This window comes from Stegodyphus dumicola, chromosome X1, assembly GCF_044657685.1.
Source record: "Stegodyphus dumicola isolate Sdum_Otavi_A_Nest chromosome X1, ASM4465768v1".
Lineage (NCBI taxonomy): Eukaryota > Metazoa > Arthropoda > Arachnida > Araneae > Eresidae > Stegodyphus > Stegodyphus dumicola.
Window position 1 is genome coordinate 91,677,634 of NC_140780.1, and position 21,985 is coordinate 91,699,618.

General features: G+C 31.6%; 1 protein-coding gene across 1 annotated transcript in view; it reads left to right on the forward strand.

Moving 5' to 3' along the window:
* The window catches only part of LOC118191112 (cardioacceleratory peptide receptor-like), a 142,759-nt gene extending 121,115 nt beyond the window's left edge, over nucleotides 1–21,644 (forward strand). The window contains exons 3-4 of the mRNA XM_085807226.1: nucleotides 12,214–12,447; nucleotides 16,772–21,644. Of these exons, the coding sequence (XP_085663352.1) occupies nucleotides 12,214–12,447; nucleotides 16,772–17,476 (939 nt within the window). The 3' untranslated portion in view covers nucleotides 17,477–21,644. The remainder of the gene's footprint in view (nucleotides 1–12,213; nucleotides 12,448–16,771) is intronic.
* The last annotated feature ends 341 nt before the right edge of the window (nucleotides 21,645–21,985 follow it).

Consider the following 21,985-nt stretch of genomic DNA (forward strand, 5'->3'; position numbering starts at 1 on the left):
ATAGTGAACGTAATTTTCATGAGTACTACTTATTTTACTGAAATCTGCAACTTTACCTTTTTGATAAAAGGAGACTATTTAACTTATCCACTATCATTTCAATATTTTCAAAAACTATTTAGCATATATTATAATTAACCAAATACACCGAAATTAAAAAAAAATACAGAGAGGTTTCCGAACTTCAAAATGACTCTACAAGGCAATAAAATTCCAATTGATTTTATTAACTTGCAATTTAAAAATTTTGCATTAATTACCAGCTTTAGAACTTAAAGTTTTTGATACTATAACTTAATAATAGGATATTAGGGCAGATGCGCAGCGTTTGTAAAAATGTAATTACATAAAAATTTAATTATGATCTTTAGAGCAAATTCTTCAAGGTTTTCAACTAATTTTAGTGCTTCATTTCTTAAAAATTATTGAAGTTCGTTTGTGCAAGTTTTCTTGCCATTACAACACTATCTAGTTTCCTTCGTCAACAAGAGCAACTCATTCTCGTATTTACGATTACGCTTTGAACAGCTTCTTTTTTAATTTTCCAAATGGCTGTTCCCCTGAGACGTTAGTCTCTCCCTTTTAAAATTTTTATATTCTTGTTTGTATTTTTTGGACTTAATTGTCTTATAATGAATCATATTAATTATTTTATACTTTATAATATTAAAAATTTTCTTATTATTTTTTCTTCGCATATATTTTTAAAGTTTGGTTTTTATTTATCAAGTTATCAAGCTCAACCTAGAAAGCATTTTTGGTAATTTTTATGCTTTACTCTGAATTGTTTCAATTTCAGTTGACTTAAAATCAATGGGCTCTCGTGAAAGTGTTACAGAGAGGGTTTCATTAATTTAAAAAGAAATGCTTTGGGGCTTCATGGGAAACAAAACCTTCGTAGGCTTTTATAAACGTGACTTGTTGAGGTGTTAGGGTCTGATCTTTTACTTGATAAGTTTCGGTCTCGAGGAATTCAGTTTATCACATTTTATTTTATTTACAGTTTATTTTATTATTTTAGGCTTCCAGCTTCATTTTCTTCCAAATTTTGTCCTGAGGCTCCCAATTTATTTTTTCAATTATAAATCGCCTTCCCTGTTTGATATAAATTGCCTTTCTTATTGGTAAAACGTACTTAACGTAAATATTGGCAAAACGTAGTTTAAGATGTACGAAATAAGGCTTGAAAATCACTTTTCTCTTGACAAGTTCGTTAAACAAAGGAGATTAAATTTTTTTATTGTTTTGTTTTTAATGTGAGCAAATTTTCCAGTTTTTAATATTTTTTAACTTTGAAATTAAATTTTGTTTTCAATTTTCTAATTTTCTTTAATTTACATAAGCGAGAAAATAGGTTTAACATTCAAATATTTAATACTGCATTTTCGTTTTCGTTTCGATTTTCGAGATTTTGATTTTTTACTTTCAAATCTTGCAGCAAATTTGTGACTAGGTTTCATTTTCTTTTGCTATTTGTTTTTAAACCCCTTAAAATATTAACATGAATATATATATATATGTGTGTGTATGCGTCTGTAATAATTTAGATAGGTTGATGCTAGCTATTGAGGAGTACGTAGAAGAAGAAGCTTACAATCGGAGAAAACTCCTGGCCATAAGTGAAAGCATTAAATTCTTCTCTTCAAAATTATTATATGTGTATGTATGTAACATATATTACAGAGAAAATTCTCGGACGTTTGCGATAACAAAAGTGTTCTAAATGAGCTGAACGGATGATATTGTTTATCAGGAGTATTAAATGTGGTATATTTTTATATCTTTTCAAATATAATTTTGTACTTTTATACACATGGCAAAACTGGCATCCTTAATAAGTGTTGAATAATATTTTATCCAACATTTCAGGTACTTTTTTTATCTACCTCCATTTTTCTGCTGATAGTAAAGTTTCGTGATGTTACAAGCAAGTAGGTTGCCAGTTAACATTGTAGTCAACATCCTTTTAACAAGAACAGTACCAACAGTTAACTACTCAAAACTAAATGGAGTATAATTAAAAAACCACAGGATAAATATTAACTACAATAAAAGAAAAACACTCTTAAAACTTTATATCACTTCATGCAGCTTAAATTGCAGAACAATTTATTTGATTATTTAATTAAATCAATACTCAAATCTAAACAAATATACTGTATATAACATTTAAGGGCTAAACACTACTTAACTATAAAGCTCCGTTCTATTTATTGTGCAACATAATTCAGATGGTAAATTATCTTTTAAGGTTACCCTTTAAATAGTTACACACGATGACTAAATTGAGACTTCAGAAAACCGATAAGTAATTGTTTCGTAAACATAAATGTTTTCATTTTTAGTATCTCGAATATTTATGAGATTCTTCAAAACTACAAATAAATCCTTCAGTCGTATATGTGTCATTTCTATTCAACTCAGGAGGAGTCTCTAGAACAGCGGTCGCCAACCTTTAGATATTCATGTACCACTAAATGTATAATTTCTTATTTGGCGGACCACTAATATGAATTTAGATTAAAAAAAGGTAAATACATTTATGTAAATAATAATCAGAAACTTTTTATTTTATTAATGTGACATGCAATCATTAAAGGTAACAAAGTTATAGAACAATTATTTAAAAAAATGAAAAATTTAGATTTATTTAAATATTACGCATTTTTAGTGTGTTATTTGTTCCTGTTTGTTTGAAATCAGTTTGTGGATTTTTTTGGTTCTAGTGCTATCACTGCAAGACGAAGAGCCACGTTTTTTTGAAGCCGATACCTGTACCGAGTTTTAATTGCTGTTACAAATTAAAACACCTCTTCGCACAAACATGTTGTCGAAAACTGAATTAAAATTTTCATTCCTTTTCCACTCAGTGATGGATATTAATTTTTTATAGAGAGACAGAAATAAGTCTTAATAATGAATTTGTAATACAGTTTTTTAATTGTCTCGAAAAAGTGATCAATCTGGCTTTCCTTTGCCTTCATGCTTAAATTGCTATATTCAGTGTTTGATGACAAGGGATCCATTATCCACATATTTCCATGCCTAGGATCTTCTTGCTTTTGGTAATAAAACCAAAACATTCGGCCAATGACTGCAAGTGCTATTGAATAATGTATTCCACTTGCTGGTTGAGATTCTTATCTCTTATACTTTCATTAAAAATTTACAACCATTGTAGATTTTCTTCTACAGCGTTTGCTACAGTGATATTGTTTGTGGAAAGCATCTATTTTACTCGAACTGTGAACACTTGCTTATGTTGTCCTTGCTTACGTTTAGTTGTAATAACAGAGGTAAAACATCTGCCAAGTATGATAGCTCGGCTGCCCACTCATCGTCGGACAAGAGTTCTTGAAATTCCGCATTATTTTGCTGCTGAAAAATAATATGATATCTTCTCGCAGGACGAACAGACGAGTCAGTATTTAGCCCCTCAAAAGCTATTTCACCTCAGTGGGAAGAAGGTGAGTATACTGGGAACCCATTTCTTCACAAACTGTTTAAAATAATCGAGAATTAATCGCTTTGTGTCGAATTTCATTTATGATATTAATAACATCTGATAATATTTGGTGTAGTACTGGGGACATTTTTTTCACCACAAGATGCTCACTATATGTAATGCACTACGTAGCTAGAAAGTTTGCGTGACATACATTTTTCACCTTTACAACAACTCCTGAACGATGTCCAGTGATGTTCAGTCATTTCTTCAGTTATGGGCTTAAAAGAGTGTTAGCAGACTTATTACTTTCAGTTTAAGAATTACTTTCAGTTTCTGTACAGCTTTTTCCCCAAACCCTCTTGCAATATGCAAGCTTTGAATAATTCTTCGTGTATGGCTTTTTGTTTTTCGCTATCTGAAGTGCTATCAGACAGAAAGTCTTTGATAGGGACTTAACTTAAACAACCATATATTTAAGGTACCTATGTATTTTTGCATATTTTCACGCATTTTTTGAAAATATTCAAGTAGTTTCTTAGCTAAGTCTGGGTGTTTTGATTTCAAGTGGTTTTAAGTGATTTTAATTTTTGAAGGTTTCATGGCATCATTAGATAAACTCTCAGAACAGGTAATACAAAAAAGCCGTGGATTCAGCTAACTACCGGGATCTGGAATAAATCCAAATTTCAAGTAGTCTGAATGATTTTTTCTTGTAATTTCCAGTTTTTTTCTTTGCGCTTCCAGTTTGAACTTTCTTTCTAATGCTGTTTGACCGTGACGATAAATGTGTGTGCTTTGATTCATTGATCACCTCTCAGTGAGTAAAGTAATTCCAATTTCGCTAGTTATTCTATCTTTAGTTTTACTGATGAAAGGGCAAATATTCCCTTGCTTTTTCTCGCGCATTACGTATCTATTGTCTATTTTATTTGAATCTGAAAATCCATAAAAAATTAAAGAAAATTGTTAGTGAGTTAAAAATTTCCGTAAAAAGTACACAAATTATATCCTAATTTTTCTGGGGACCGTCGAAAATTTCCCACGGACGACTTGGCGACAGCAGTTTTAGAATGTCATCAAGTGTAACGAGGCATTTTTTTACATAATATTTTGATCAACTGGACTGGTTTATAGAAGTGATTCTGATTTCGAACGCATTTTTGCATCGCAAAATGAAAATTATTGATAGCGAAATAAAAAATAGTCCAGGTCAGATAAGTCAAAATTTTTGCTGCATATCTTACAAATGAAAAAAGAAAAAGAGAAACACGTTTCTCGCTTAGAAATTTAACCAAAACTATATTGGGATGATGGCTCGTAACTTTGTAAGGCTAAAAGTAAAGATACATGTTAACACTGAAAATGCTGATTAAGTGAGATAGCATCGGTATTGGAGTCAGTATCTAACTTAATGAAGAAGTTCTGCTTCAATTTTTAAAGTTCACTTACTTAGGAATTCTTTATTTTCCCCTAATGAGACAGGACAGGACTAAGTGTGAGAAGCACCAACACATCGCAATTGACAGAACTGGTATCTCCATAGGGCGTACTTACGCCACGCATCGGTGTTAATTGAAAAGTTATCATTAGGGCATAGAGAACTTGTGGTACAGAGCATGGCCGGGAGATACAGTTGTTGATGACAATGACATTACAATACAACACCATACATTACAGTTGATGGTGAAATATAAATATAAATATATATACACAAATAAACACAAATAAACAAATAGAAATGAATAAAACAACATTAAACATTATTATCTTGGTTAAGTTATAGTGATATTAATGTGATGTTTTGGGGACAGTGTAGCAGTTCATAGATGGTTCACAGTTCATGAAAAGTTCATGGATTGAGTAAGAGCTCATACATACAGAAGAGTTCACCAGTTCCAGTTATGCCATTTTTGATGTGCATAACTGTGGTCATATTGCCTAGGTGCTAAATCAGTACTGACCTTGATACGTTAAGGTATGTGATTTCTTATGTAACATTTCTTCTCTAAACGTATAATTTACTGATCATCTGTCATAAACCATTAAAATATAACGGAAATTTCAAATAATTTTAATGGACATTCATTCCGCAGGAAATAATCATTTTGAATAGGTAGTGATACTTATTACGTTATTAAAGCAACGTGCTTCAGCACTCAGAGAATTGTAATAGTTATTATGGTGCACTTCCAACAACTGTAAACGGAAGTAAAGTTTTGTTATAATTTTTTCATAAACAAATCCTTACACGCAAAACCATGATAAGTTATACAGCTTAAGGTAACCTCTTTCTAAATCATGTGACATAAGCGTGCTTCTTAATGATAATTATTTATACGCACAATTATATGCACACTGCGGAAAAAAAGTACAGTTCTATATCTTCAGCTCTACTGGGCGGATTGACGAAATTCATCTTACGTTTTTCATGTCTCGAAAGCGCGACTTAGGCTATATATTAGGTTTATATATAGCATTGTTCTAATATAGGTATTCGGACACAAAATCGGACTTGTTTTTACATGACATGCCAAATTTTTCCATATTTCGATTCTACGACTCAAATTATGCCAAACTGCCAAGTTTTGTAATAATCGCACGAGTAGTTTTTAAAAAATTAGATTTCAAAATTTTAGCTCCTCAATGTTAATTGAGAATGGTATATATTTTTTTAATATCTCTTTTTTATTAAACGTATTTGATTCTTCCTTTCACATTTCGAAATTTAATTTCATTCCAAATAAAATTCGCTCATTTTTTGAGATTCATTTTTAAATAATTTTTATAAATTTTTCGAAAAAATTTCAGTTATAATCTATAAAATTTTTACCATCATCTTAAAGTAAATGTATTTTTAAGCATACCTGCAAAACATTATAATATTTTATTCAAAATTTCCGAAGATATACTTGAATTTATTTATTGGCGCATTTTAAAATTTGGCATATATGTTAAAAGCGACAATAACATCAAATGTGGTTTAAGAACTTTGTTAAAATTATTAGGAAGTTGGAATGAATGTGACTTTTTTCCCTCTCATGCGCAATGTAAAAAAGCTAGGAACGGCGTGACTTCTTTCTGGTCCTGCACAATGTGAAGGAAAAGGAAAATAGGTTGCCATATATTAAGAAGTTAGCCAAGTGCGCAAGCTGAAACTATTCTTGGCGCAAACTAAAAAAGTTTAATATTTAGGCATAATTTGAGTCGCAGAATCGAAATATGAAAAACAATTGGTATGTTAATTCAGAAGTCAAACAACAAAAATCAGCGTTATATTTACAAAATTTTCACAGGACTAGTTTCGATGGTTTTACCGAACCACCATCTTCAGCTGCAAAACCGCAAATGAACAAGATAAGAATTAATGATTAGATAAGATAAGAAAGCCTAGACAAGAATAAGCAAGTGGCGCCATCTGTTGGTGAAACCAGAACTAAAACATAATATCTTTAAAGGCCGAAGGCAAATTTGGATTGGAATTAGGATCGTTAACTAGAACAGAAAGATTTTTATGAATGTGAAATGCCTCTAGAAAATCCAGTTCTCCAATGGAAGATGTTTTTGAATAATTTTGGCAGCAGAAAAACTGAAAGTGTGGTTTTTCGGACCAACAATATTGAGCAACAGAAGACTTCTGTGCTTCCTTTTTTCTAACATATGCCTCATGTTCCTTGACGCGAAATTTTAAGGCTCTCCTAGTTTGTCCAATGTAAATTAAACCACACTGGCAAGGAATCCTATAAATACCCCAGGAATTCATATCCGGAATGGGGTCCTTGAGTATGGAACTCGGAATTTTATTGATGGGAGAATAAACAACCCGAAAATTAAATTTCTGCAAAATATGTGCAACTTTATATCTAATTGATGGAAAGAAGGGAATGACAACAGAATTTTTATAATCTCCTAAAACAAGAGTGTGCCTTTTAGTGTGTTGAGATGAGAATTTTTTAACTGCTTGATTAATAATGTTGGGTGGAAAGCCCCTGTCAATAGCTATTGCTTTTAAATAATTTAGTTCTTCATCAAGGGCTAGTTTGGAGGAGCAAACTTGAAGAGCACGGAAAACATAGGAATAAAATGAAGCTAACTTTTGTTTAGTCGGATGACATGATTTAAAATGTGGTGGAAGGCAAACCGATGAAGGTTTACGGTAAACCGTAGTACTGAAGTTGGATGTGTTACGTGTGACCAGAATGTCGAGAAACGGAAGAGAATTGCAAGTCTCAAGTTCAAAAGTGAACTGAATAGCAGGATCAATAGAATTCATTGTTGAAAGAACTTTATTTAAATCATCTTTATTACCTTCAAACAGAGTAAAAGTATCGTCTACGTAGCGGAACCATGCCGGGAAGTTTAAAGTTTCAAACAATTTTGATTCATAATAATGCATGTAGATATCAGCCAGGATGGGACTGAGGGGGCTTCCCATGGCTAATCCCTCAGTTTGCTTGTAATATTTATTTTGGAAAAGAAAATGTGTTTGTTTCAAACAGAGTTGAGTGAGAGAAATTAGCTCATCAATTTCGATGCAAGAAAAGTGAAATTCGCGAAGTCTGGTTTCTAGACATCTTAATGCACCCTCCACTGGGACATTGGTGAATAATGATTTTACATCAAAAGAAACCATGAGTAAATTACTAGGAGAAATGTTTTCAACTTTTTTTACAAACTCTATTGAATTTTTTATGGTGTAAATGTTATTGTCTAATAGAGTTGAAAATCTAGAAACTAAATATTTAGCTAATGGATACGAGGCAGTACCTAAATTTGATACAATAGGGCGGAAAGGAATACCACTTTTATGAATTTTGGGAAGAGCATATAATCTGGCACAATTCGCAACAGATGGGATAAGTGAATGTTTTAAGTTGCCTGAAATGATTTGCGAAGATTTGATCGCAGTTTTTATTTTTGACAAGTCCGAAGGTGAAGGATCTTTAGGGATCGGATTATATGGTCCTTCGTTTAAGAGTTTAGTGACACCATCAATGTAAGTGTTCTTATCCATGACGACTATCTGGCCACCTTTGTCGGCCTTTGAAATAATAATATCCGGGTTAGAATGAATTTCACGCAATGTAGCTCTTTCTCTCGCATCAGCGTTATATTTACAAAATTTTCACAGGACTAGTTTCGATGGTTTTACCGAACCACATCTTCAGCTGCAAAACCGCAAATGAACAAGATAGGAAATAATGATTAGAAAAGATAAGAAAGCCTGGACAAGAATAAGCAAGTGGCGCCATCTGTTGGTGAATATAATCCGATCCCTAAAGATCATTCACCTTCGGACTTGTCAAAAATAAAAACTGCGATCAAATCTTCGCAAATCATTTCAGGCAACTTAAAACATTCACTTATCCCATCTGTTGCGAATTGTGCCAGATTATATGCTCTTCCCAAAATTCATAAAAGTGGTATTCCTTTCCGCCCTATTGTATCAAATTTAGGTACTGCCTCGTATCCATTAGCTAAATATTTACTTTCTAGATTTTCAACTCTATTAGACAATAATATTTACACCATAAAAAATTCAATAGAGTTTGTAAAAAAAGTTAAAAACATTTCTCCTAGTAATTTACTCATGGTTTCTTTTGATGTAAAATCATTATTCACCAATGTCCCAGTGGAGGGTGCATTAAGATGTCTAGAAACCAGACTTCGCGAATTTCATTTTTCTTGCATCGAAATTGATGAGCTAATTTCTCTCACTCAACTCTGTTTGAAACAAACACATTTTCTTTTCCAAAATAAATATTACAAGCAAACTGAGGGATTAGCCATGGGAAACCCCCTCAGTCCCATCCTGGCTGATATCTACATGCATTATTATGAATAAAAATTGTTTGAAACTTTAAACTTCCCGGCATGGTTCCGCTACGTAGACGATACTTTTACTCTGTTTGAAGGTAATAAAGATGATTTAAATAAAGTTCTTTCAACAATGAATTCTATTGATCCTGCTATTCAGTTCACTTTTGAACTTGAGACTTGCAATTCTTTTCCGTTTCTCGACATTCTGGTCACACGTAACACATCCAACTTCAGTACTACGGTTTACCGTAAACCTTCATCGGTTTGTCTTCCACCACACTTTAAATCATGTCATCCGACTAAACAAAAGTTAGATTCATTTTATTCCTATGTTTTCCGTGCTCTTCAAGTTTGCTCCTCCAAACTAGCCCTTGATGAAGAACTAAATTATTTAAAAGCAATAGCTATTGACAGGGGCTTTCCACCCAACATTATTAATCAAGCAGTTAAAAAATTCTCATCTCAACACACTAAAAGGCACACTCTTGTTTTAGGAGATTATAAAAATTCTGTTATCATTCCCTTCTTTCCATTAATTAGCTATAAAGTTGCACATATTTTGCAGAAATTTAACTTTCGGGTTGTTTATTCTCCCATCAATAAAATTCCGAGTTCCATACTCAAGGACCCCATTCCGGATATGAATTCCTGGGGTATTTATAGGATTCCTTGCCAGTGTGGTTTAATTTACATTGGACAAACTAGGAGAGCCTTAAAATTTCGCGTCAAGGAACATGAGGCATATGTTAGAAAAAAGGAAACACAGAAGTCTTCTGTTGGTCAACATTGTTGGTCCGAAAACCACACTTTCAGTTTTTCTGCTGCCAAAATTATTCAAAAAACATCTTCCATTGGAGAACTGGATTTTCTAGAGGCATTTCACATTCATAAAAATCTTTCTGTTCTAGTTAACGATCCTAATTCCAATCCAAATTTGCCTTCGGCCTTTAAAGATATTATGTTTTAGTTCTGGTTTCACCAACAGATGGCGCCACTTGCTTATTCTTGTCCAGGCTTTCTTATCTTATCTAATCATTAATTCCTATCTTGTTCATTTGCGGTTTTGCAGCTGAAGATGGTGGTTCGGTAAAACCATCGAAACTAGTCCTGTGAAAATTTTGTAAATATAACGCTGATTTTTGTTGTTTGACTTCTGAATTAAATTTATTCGGCGTGTTATTGTGTCTTAATTGGTATGTTATTTGAGAAAAAGGTCCCATTTTATGTCAAAATACCTTTGTTAGAACAATGCTATATAAAAATCTAATGCATATCCTATGTCGCGCTTTCGAGACATGGAGAACGCAATTTGAATTTCGTCAATCGACCCAGTAGAACGGGAGATATATAACTCTCTCCCTTTTTTATAGGTTATAGGTTTTATAGGTTTTTTATAGGTATTTATATTATAGGTTGAAAAATCTGTAGAATCTGAATTTCAGTATCTTTAAAGAGATTAATTTAACTTTCATACTACAAAATTGGAATTTCAGCTACAAAATTGGAATGAAATGTTACAAATTTTATTGCAATTATTAACATGTCCTTATCATTCATAAAAGGAGTATTTTATTCCAAAAATTGTTGTAAGAATCTTGTTAAATGGTAAATGGGTTTTACACCATTGTACGTTAATTTGAAATAATTTTTTATTGCGCCCACGATTTTCCAGTTTTTGCAGGAACAGAAAAATCAAATAACAAACCATTTCTGAGTCGTTTCCTAACGCTGAATTCAATACAGATTTTGAGCAACTTTTATATAAATCAATCATACCTTTACAAAGATAAGTGAGATTTATCTGGTTTACGTTGTAGAGACATTAGGTATTTTTTTTTTAAATGCAGGCAAGATGAAAAATTAGAAATCGCCTTCGCCGGGAATCGAACCACGGACCTATCGAATACCGACCTGCTAGGAAGGCAGGAGAAATACCTTATATACTTCCCCCTTTTGAAGGGCGACTGGGGTTTTAGGGGACACAATCACCAAACCCTGGGTAAGGAGAATCATCGTCCAACACCCTTTTTAGTTCGGGCCTCACTGTAGAGATATTAGGTTTATTGAAAAAGCCGGAGAGATGAAAAATGAGCAAACGCCTTCGCCGGGAATCGAACCGCGGACTTCTGGAATACCGGTCCAATGTTCAAACCACTACACCACGAAGGCACGCTAGGAAAGCGGGAGAAATACCTTAAAACATAACAGAGAGATGCACGGATAATGCAAATGTATATAATACATTGTATATATGACAAAGAAATGGTGCGTATTCAGATTATTTATATCTTATATAAGCAGCAACTGTGTGTGATATACATTTATTTGAAATTAATTTTATAATATATATGTATTTTTTATTTGCTTTCATTTAATTAAGCTATGACAAAGGACTGTTTTCTCTAATAGCTAAGAAGTTTTTATTTTGATAAAGATATTTAGCTAGGTGTTTCAAATATAAAATTATGAAACTGATAAACAGGGAAATTATAATACGCTTACACTTAAAACATTTATCGATAATCGGAATATATTTATTTGGTAACTACACGTCAGGATAGCTTTATGAAGCAAAGCATCAAATTCGCATTTATTATTGTCAAAGAAAGCAAATATATGAATAATATTTAATCTCTTAAATTCCTCACTTCCTTCTTAAGTATACAATTTATATTTTTAAAGACTGAAAGATAATTCTTCAAAAATCTATATATTATATACATTACTGATGGAAATGATAACAGAATGCAGTATTTATCGTTTCCTTTACGGTTTCCATTTTTAAATTCGCTGTGTTCCTACGGGTCTTGCTTTCGTTTATTTTATATAACATTGCATTTGAGTGAAGTTTACTTGCATATTGTATTTACCTCTAATGGATAAATTTTAATTGCATTATAATGTAGTAATGATAATAGTTCTGAATCCAGTATTATGATTTCTTTCAGGTTTTCGGAGAATGGAAGCTTGGTCCTATAGCTTGCAAAATCATCGTATATGCTCAAATTGTAACGCTTGCCAGTACTACCTTCATTCTCACCTCAATGAGTTATGACAGATACTTGGCGATATGCCGCCCGCTGAGAAGTACCGGCAGCTTAAAGCAGGCAAAACGCCTGATCATAGGATCTTGGTTGCTGGCATTTATCTTCGCAATTCCGCAAATCTTCATTTTTGTCGAGGTATCTATATTTTTTAATTTTTGATTTCAATATCGTTTTGTTAATTATTATATTTTAATTATTTAAAGGCGAATTTTATGCACTTAAATTAATTTCTTAATTTAAATGTTCTCATTTAAAAAAGTTATCCTACAAATGAAATCCATTATCTTCAATAAAATCAAGAATCGTATCGTTCACCAAAAGTAAGGAATGTACATTAATAACAGTGTCCTCCAGCTACGTAATAATATGTCGTTTTCTGAAATATTTTAGATCCATAGAAATTGAAATTTATTCTCTTGGAACTCGCATACACCATCATATAAATATGCAGAAGTGTAATGACAAATTTAAGAGTCCGTGGCAATAGCGAAGCAACTGAAGTCTTTGATTATAAAAGAACACAGTGTAGGAAGAGCCACAGAACTGGTTGAAAATTAGAAATGATATTTAATTAATATATTTAATAACTAACAAATAATATTGAACAATGTTTAATCATTAACTAATAATGAAATTTGATAATTTGATTGTTTAATATTATTTCTGTACTCTAGATAACTTTACATCGATTCATAAATTACTTATATTCGCTATCACTAAGTGGTAACATTTAATTAAGGCCATAATCATCTTCAGAGCTTAAAATGACGTGAATGCATCTCCGGTTGTATTATAAGTCGTACTGTTCTATTTCTTTTATCTGTGTTTCTGAGGATTTCTTTGTGAACATTCACTATCTGGACTAGCTTTAATTTTTAAGTCCTTTAATTTTAATCATTTACACCGGATTTGCTTAAAAAATATAACGAATTTAAAGAAAATACGCAAATTCCTTGAGGTTTCACATAGAAAGAAATTTTGGAATAACTAGGAACAACCACATCATATTTCGGGATATGGCACTGAGATTAAAGTGTCTGAACATGAAACATGAACTCTGGAATTTGGAGGTGTGACACATGAACAACATGTAATAACATAGGTAACAATGTTAACAAAAATGACAGTATGGAAACTTAAACTAGATCATTTACACAGAATTAAGATACATGACGTTGTGGTAAATGTGAAAATGTCGCATACAAATGTCACTGGCAAGGTGTTTGCCTCCCCCACCTCTGACGTCATTTATATGCAGTATCCGAAATCTTAACATATTTTTTGAACACAAAGATTTCTCATCTTGCAAGTTTCGAATTCATAACTATTCATAAAATTGCGATACAAAAGTCTGTGTTACTGAATAGATGTCAAGTGTTTGGAGTTTAAGTCACAAAATATATAGACTATATAACTTTAAGCTAACATAGAACATTTATGCCCTTTATTATAAACATTAAAATTTCTGCATTTACATTAACATAATTTATGTGCTTCTTATTAAAAAAAATAAAATAATGACTCTACTGTGGCGCCTGAATTCAAAGAATTTCTGACTGGTGAATAATTCGTCACCAGTCGCTTTAAAAAGGGGGGTATATAAGGTATTTTCTCCGTCCTTCCAACAGTCAAAGCGCATAGCTGTGTAACGGTAGTACACTCGGCGCGTATTCGAGAGGTCCAGGTACGAGTCCCGGCGGTGAGGGCATTGCTTATTATTTCAAGTCTCCTACTTAAACCTAATGACTCTACAGTAATCAAATAATGTTTTACAGCTAAGTGAAACGATAAAATGTATCGTAATTCTTTACTAAAAATCACTTTTTTATTCATAGAAAAATTACCAGAAACATTAATTTCATTCTGCTATTAACACTGTTTTGTTCTGTGTGGAATCAAGAACTTGGATCTGTTTAATGAATCATCTATCCAGTGCTAAAGAAATTTCTAAAAGCGCTAGAATGCCTCATTATACCTCTCTTCAGGCATCAAATGTAAAACTTATGGTCGATATCACTTCAATAATGCGCTAAAAATATGAATTCTAGTAAGAGAGCATAGTTTTATTTTTAAATAATTCATTAGAAGCTGAAAGGTTTATTTAGGGTGGAAAACTTTGGATTTGTATTTAAGAACATTACCAATATATGCACAACTAACTATGATAAAAAGAAACGGAATGAAACAAGCTGTGGTCCGTGAACATGAATTATGAATTTTCTGTATCGTAGAAACTGTTACAATAATCAGCCTTAAAAAAAAAGCCTTTATTTAGATCAGGGATTCTCAGCTATAGAATTCTAGGGAGTGAGAGATATTTTTATTATTAGTTTAAAGTTAAGTTAAATATTTTTTAGAAATTACATGCACGACACGTGGAAAACATATTTCCTGTGCATGAGTCGATAACATTTTCTGCGTTATGTACACTAGTTAAATTCTAGGTACATTCTGTTGTGATTCTGTGTTCATGCCCTGCTTATTCCTTCTATCTCTAATAAACAATGAGTGCGTTATTTTTCTTCTGATCAACTTGATCCATATTTTAGGTATACTTCCCAAATTATTATTTACGATCATGAGATGAAAGCGTATGAAATAATGACTATTTGAACCATTCGTTTGCACTGGAAGAAATAATGATGCGCAAAAACCCCGGTGCATACTTTCTGACGCTGTCTTTTCAGACTAAAATCTGAACCCGCCTACACTGCTGGAATAAACAGCCAGCATGGTGGTAAAAATTTTGCAGACCGTGATGTTGAATCATTGAACGCTAAAAGAGTTAGATTTGATTCCCCAGCTCTTCAGAGGTTAGGTTTTACCCCAATTGAAAAGCCACTGCAAATAGCTTCATACCACATAACGCATGAAGTAGCCAAATGCAGGAAGCCCATAAAGTTGGAAAATTTACTCTCATGCATGAGTGGTGAACTTCTATGTTGGACGAACATGGCAGCGTAATAAAGATTTTCTTTCCATGGTCAACACATGTTTTATTTGCCATATCTCTTGCTTTGTGTCCATTCGTTTGGACTTACAGAGTTGTAAGATTTTTTTGGAGGAGTCTTTTGTGAACCTTGCGCATTTTTACACTGGAATTCAGCCACTGAGTTTTTATATGAATTGGTTTTCCATTACTTGTGTTACGAGCAATTTCAATTTATTTTAACATCATTAGCAACATCAACGTTACTAAGTTTCAAAGTTAGTCTATTTTAAGTTGTAGAGGCATTAGGTTATTTCGAAGCATGAGTCATGAAAAATGAGCAGTGCCCTCTCCGGGACTCGAACCATGGACCTGTCGAATACGCGCCAAGTGTGCTGACCACTACACCACGAAGGCATACTAAGAAGGCGGGAGAAATACCTTATAAGGTAATGTATTTCTTATCTTGTTCCATAATTTTATCAACAGATATAATTCATCTTTCTACCTTTCCGGCGTTTTGCTTTTTCTTTTCTGTGTAAGCCCACAGTACAACACAATTTGCAATATAATATATTATTAGCAGCAGACTATTTTTACAAATATTTACTGTAAAGCTTAGAAAGAAATCGAAATAAATTTGAACTTTGAATTTTGATGAAATATTAGGAATGATTTGGCTTCAGGTTAAATTAACTTAAAAGAACCGTGCTTGTAACTAGAATACAGAGTATCTTTGTCTATGCACAGCTGCATATGCATCAAATATATGTTATTATATTATATTTTATAGGAAAATTATAAAAGTTATTATTGTTATTCCTTATAAAAAGTTTCATGATGTAAATTAAATTTTAAATTATTATGGATTTTGGAGTAGCAGAGAATAAAATTTTTAAATGATCACAATTCCTATTTTGATTAGTTCATATTTTGATACTGAATAAGAATATTAAAATATTTAAACAAATCGAGCTTTTATTTAGACCTTTTAAACTTAAGATTTTATTAATTATCTTTCTTCAAAGACGACTACAGATGTCGAAATATTGCGTAAACAACTGCGAGAGCTCATTAATATTCAGAAATTTAACTCAGGTTGGATTATTAGAAATGTTACTTTTTCATCTTTGCAAGCAATAGAAAACTGTACTCATATAAATAAAGAACTTTTTTAATAATTAGCCTGTTATTTACTCACATTTTTTGGGACAGCATGATTTTTCAACTTCCTTGTTTTTAAAGTAGAGGTATTAAAATGCATTGATTACTTTCGTTAAAAATTTTAATTCCTTTTTAAAGAAGCATCCAGTGACTAAACTAAAGATGACAGCTATGAAATTTTTTCTTTCATATTATTGCTTATTCTTGTGTCCAGCAAAATGTTTGACCCTTAGATAATTTATTTCATAATAAAAGCTTTCATCTCTTGAACATAGCATTGATTTTGTACTTATTTACTTGTTCTTTTTTATTAAATTTGTTATGCACGAAGTATTTTCTAAAATAAATTTTCTTTTCCCCTTACAGATAGAAGAACCTGATCCAGATATTTACATCATGCGTCTCAAATGTGAAAGTAAGGGATATACAGCTGGATGGCAACGTAAGCTATATTTTTCATGGCTCACTACCTATATCTTGATTATTCCTGCCATATGCATCTCCTATTGTTACATCAATGTTCTGCGCACTGTTTGGAAAGCAGCAAAGGATCAACACCCACAAGGCACTTCTGTATTTCTTCGTAGATCCCAAAATGCAGCAGCCATGATACCACGAGCTAAAATTAAAACTCTTAAACTAACCATTTGCATCATTGCTAGCTTCATAATCTGCTGGACCCCTTACTTTATCGTAAATAATATCCGAATATATAGCGACTACTCTATCACAATCTCGAAAAGTGTCATACTTGGGGTCCAAACCTTGGCTCTGTTCAATTCTGCACTCAACCCTGTATTCTATGGGTATTTCAACGTGCATTTAAGGAAAGATTTCAGAGAAATTGTTTACCGCAAGAGAGATCTTGGCGCTTGCCTGGTGGGGCAGTCATGTGCTGCTGCCGTTCCTGGGGATTCATGGGATACCACTTATTCCGCTTCCATGAATAATTACAACTCAGATCCACTCCGACGACAGAAATCCTGTAGCTCAAGATTTGACGGCAGAATATCGCCATCCTTTGATTTTAGTTCCAACAGACCAACAACTTGCCGTTGCTCTGAAGTCTAAATTGGTAAACATATCACGCAGCTCATTTATATTTCATAAGTTAGCCCTAAATTTTCAGTCTATTTCTCTTATCATAATTGAGGTAAATTCTGTTTTAGCAGTAATAAAATAAAATTAACGGATAGTTTGAATTTCATGATAAGTAACATTTCCTGAGCTGCTAAACAAACGAGTTTATTTTTAAAGAAAAGTCACAACGTTGTAATTCATATCATTATTTAAATAATTTGCATAAAAATATTACAAAAAAATGAAAGGAATCTTTAAACAAATTGGGTACTTTTCCGTTTTGCCGGCGCAAGTGATAAAGTCGCCAATAATGGTACAATTGATGCCAAACGAATATTCTCGCTGGTAACCTTTTACGCCTCATTCAGATAGTTCAGTTTTATGTCTAAGGCCATTTTCGGTAATTAAATCAATTAGGATGCAATCACAGTGCTTACCCGAAGCCAAAAATATCGAAAATGTAAAGTCAAGGGTTTAAATTCATCAATTCTAATGAGAATGCATTAGCGAAGTAAAGCACTGCAGTTTTACATAATTTCTGAGTAAGCTATTCGTACGAATTGAAGTATTTCTTGCATTTAAACTTGTGTTCCAAATTAAGATTTAACTTGAAATTAATGTAGATAATTACTGAGAGCATTATATTTTTGTAGAGTAGTTTACGTGCGATGAAATCGCTTGGGGTCACGTGATATGAACCGGCGAAACAGGATGTTGAACCATGAAAGCATAGTAAATTCTTAAATTAATGTCTTTTTACAAATTTATTGTCTTTATTTATTGGCTTTTTGTAAAATTTTAAGCGATATTAAAATGTTTATGCCTTCAAAAAAAAAAAAAAAAAAAAAAAAAAAAAAAGAATTCTTAGAACTAACATTTTTTTAATATTTTTTTATGTGTATACTGTATTATGTCGCCAATAAAGTCTGCTTGGCGAGATTTGCGCCGGCGAAACAGAAAAGTACCACAAATTGAAATTAAATCGTAAAATTAAAATGTTAAATAGTAAAAGGAATAGATCGCGTATAAAAGAAAATTAAATTTCACATTTTTGTAACCTAAATTTTACATTTAGAATGGATTAAAAAAATATATCCTATGAGCTTGTCAAGGTATTTATTTACGGAATTGTACTTGATATAATTACATTGATAAATTATTTCGAGTTATTGCAATAGTAATGTCGCAAATGGTTATGTTAGGAGATTTAACTGTTTCGAATCCTGTGATTAAAAAAATGTAATTTTGAAGAATTGTGACTTTCTGTATTATGCTGAATGATCTCATATGATTTAGCTTTATATATAACACCGCATAAATTATATATAACAGCTATTTTTATAAGAGATACCATCTCATATACCTTATGTATTTGAAATAAAAAAAAGGAATGGTGCTCAGCTACATAAACAGGTGTTGTAGTATGAATGATTACTTGAAAGAAATAGCCTGTAACCTGCTTTATCTTATTTAATTATGGATGCATGTCATAAGTTCAGTAAAATAGTTATATAAATTATGTGAAAGTGCTATAATTACGTTAATTTTTATATCTTTATATCTTTTATCTGAGATATGCCTATTTCTTTAAACAAATGCGTATTTGGCGTGTTTTAAAAAGCCATGCTAAATTACTGCTGAGCTATGAGGAAAAATAAACATTTTGTCAAAAGTAATTTCTTCATACCGTGATAAGATGTATATGGTGCGTTTAATAATAAAATATCTAAAGAAATCTACGAAACGAAGCTTCTAAATAAAAATTTATTTAAATTAGAGCTTATTTATACTTAATATCCGATTTTTATGAATTTTACACTGTATCACTATTTTCATTAGCATCATATCACGGTATAATAGCAACAATTCGTCTAAGCATTCAATACCTTAATAGCATTTCGCTGTGTTTATAACTAATTCTGAAGCCTTAGTTGTTTCTTGAAATGTTTTGATTCATTTGGAAGTCTAGAACTTCATAATTTTATTAATTTTAATAAAATATTTTGCCGTTAACACTGTACTAAAGCTTCAAGCTTAGCTTTATGGTATTTTATGAAAATCTTAACATACTTTTTAATACTTTAAATTTCTTTAGAAGACTTTACAAAAATATAATGCATTTGTAGACATTGCAGTTCGGTAGATCAAGAGATAAAAGGCGTCACAGACAGGCGTTTGTTAAACGTAATAAATTTTATTTAAAAAAACGATTTATTTAATATTTATGACTTCCTTGAAAAACACTGTTTGTAAAATGCTGAGCAATATTACACTTTGATCTCCTTTAGTATAAGTTACATATAAATATAATGACCTCTTTTCCCCTCAAGATGTCATAAAACGAGCACTTAAACCTTGTCTATTAATTATGATATTACAAATATTATTTTGGGGAATAAACAAGTGGAAATCATGGTGCTGCTGTGTGTATAGAATGTTGGAGTTCTTGGATAAATTTTATCTTATGTTATGATAATGTTATAAAAATGTTGGTGGAACTGCGATTACCATGAAACATAAAACTATCTGCTATGTCTTGATATATTATTTTGGGGAATAAACAAGTGGAAATCATTGTGCTGCTGTGTGTATAGAATGTTGGAGTTCTTGGATAAATTTTATCTTATGCTATGATAATGTTATAAAATGTTGGTGGTACTGCGATTACCATGAAACATAAAACTATCTACTATGTCTTGATGTCGAATGCTCCCTTAGATGATTCAAAAGCCCGAAAGTCAGAAACGCTGTTTAACTTGAGGTTGCTAATATCTATAGGATTTCTAAAGTTTAATAAGGTCGTCGCATATGAAAGGATTTTTTTTTATTTTTCATTCATATTAATTGTGAAATAATGCTTTCCTAATAACCCAAAAAATATGTCACTGAAAGTAAAAATAAGACACAGATTGTGGAGAAATTGTGAATTCTTGTAAAAGCAGATTTATTAGCTTTGCAACTGTAACAGAAGAAATGTATAAGTTTCTTTTTAAGGAAACTAATTTTTTATTATTAATTTCTTTCCTATTAGATTTAGCTTAATTTATCAGACTTTTCGTAATTTCAGTACGTTTTACTTGCTGTGTTATTGCTAAATTTATTTTAGAGATGGCACGTGTAATGATAGAAACACATCATTATTTGCTTCTAGTATCCAACTTAATTTCAATTTAGTCATAAAGAGTATAGTTGGTCAGAATGAAATTGGTGTAAATTGCATCGTATACATTACATGCAATCAAGATCATACACCTGCAACGAGTAAAAAAATTGACTTTGTTAATAAAAGAATAAAATGTCTTTATCAGATTCCGCTGAAATAAAAAACTTTTAAGTTTTGAATTCAGTTGAAACAACTTTTGAAGCCTTCTACTTTAATTCTGTTTATTTTACAAGTACCATAGTTGTAATGGATTTCAAACCTGTATGTAAGTGTTTTCAAACATGAATATTTCATAACGATCTTTTCTCTGTGTAACTTCCTGTCAGTTTATCAGATTTCTAGATATTATTTGTCTAGCTTGTATTATTGATATTGTAAATGTGATTGTATGCCCTTAAAATACGTGTATTGTTGTATCAATCTTTTATAATAACTGCTATGAAAACGTTTATTAGAAACGACATACCGTATTTGTTCTATGATGCATAATTATTGATTTCTTTCTTAAAATCTACAATGAAAAATGATAGATATAAAATATAATAATAAAAAAGCAAAATTACATACATAAAGAAATAAATGCTATTTAAAGCACTGCTTTAAACAATATTTTACAGCAGGATTCTTATTCACATGCATAGTACTCAAACTGTGTTAAAATATAAGCTTACTGCAGAATATGTATATGGCGCTATTCAGTATAATTTACCGGAGATGTTTATTATTTGCTATATTCATTATGCATCACTGACTAAAAATTCTTGCTTCATCAAGTAGAAGCATGGATTTTACTCAAAAAGAATTTGAATTTTGACATATCCTGGGCTTCAATTGCGAAACGACTGAATGAAAACTTGTTCTTTTAGCATGGGGAATACATTCTCAGGAAAACATCAAATCTATAGACCGCTAGAAGTTGCAACTAAAGAGCCAAAAGAATAGTCCCCCACCCCCACCCCAAAAAAAAAAAAAAAAAAAAAAAAAAAAAAAAAACAATTTTTTTTTTTTTTTTTCGTTTAAAGCTTCAAATTTTGGGTATATCGGTACATACCTCTAATTGACATGTATGTCATATCAATGCTGAATTTCAAAATTTTTCTGTCTTTGCTGGTATATCGATATTTAGTGATAATGACAGGGCTTGCTATTCTACTAAAAATACTGTAAAGGCTTCTAAGACGAAATTCATTGACAGTATTAATTACACACCTTTACGTTTTGATACTTATGGAGAATTTGATCGAAAAGATAATGATATGACAACAAAAGAGAAACTGCAATTTCTAGTTGGACAGTTTAATACCGTATATATGCATGTTTAGATATATTATTGACCG